This window comes from Onychostruthus taczanowskii, unplaced genomic scaffold, assembly GCF_017590055.1.
Source record: "Onychostruthus taczanowskii isolate IOZ18803 unplaced genomic scaffold, ASM1759005v1 scaffold22, whole genome shotgun sequence".
Lineage (NCBI taxonomy): Eukaryota > Metazoa > Chordata > Aves > Passeriformes > Passeridae > Onychostruthus > Onychostruthus taczanowskii.
Window position 1 is genome coordinate 7,419,762 of NW_024499462.1, and position 372 is coordinate 7,420,133.

Genomic DNA, 372 nt, shown 5'->3' on the forward strand with positions numbered 1-372 from the left:
CGGGGGGCCGCGGGGGAGCCCGGCTCATGGTGGTGAGGCGGGGGCTGACACGGCTGGGCGGCCGCGGCGTGGCGGCGGCGGTGGTCTCCGCGCCGCGGGGAGGGGCGGTGGGCTTGGAGAGGAAGAAGGGGTCCTGCCCCACGCCCTTGGCGTCCATCAGCTCGGTGGGGACGTACTCCTTGACGGAGCCCACCACGATCCACTTGAGCAGCATGAGGCTGAGCCCCAGACCGATGAAGCCGATGAAGAGGGGTACCACGCACAGCCACGTCTGCTGCCGGTTCCAGACGATGCAGTCGCTGCAGCGCAGCTCCCGCGGCGGCCCCCCGGCCCCATCCCCGCCCGGGCCCCCCGCCGCAGCCGCCGCCTCCG

At 74.7% G+C, this 372-nt stretch overlaps 1 protein-coding gene across 1 annotated transcript in view; it reads right to left on the reverse strand.

Annotated features, from left to right (window-relative positions):
* NRG3 (neuregulin 3) overlaps positions 1–372 on the reverse strand; it is a 332,789-nt gene that overhangs the window by 331,954 nt on the left and 463 nt on the right. The window contains exon 2 of the mRNA XM_041405114.1: positions 3–367. Coding sequence (XP_041261048.1) covers positions 3–367 — 365 coding nt within the window. The remainder of the gene's footprint in view (positions 1–2; positions 368–372) is intronic.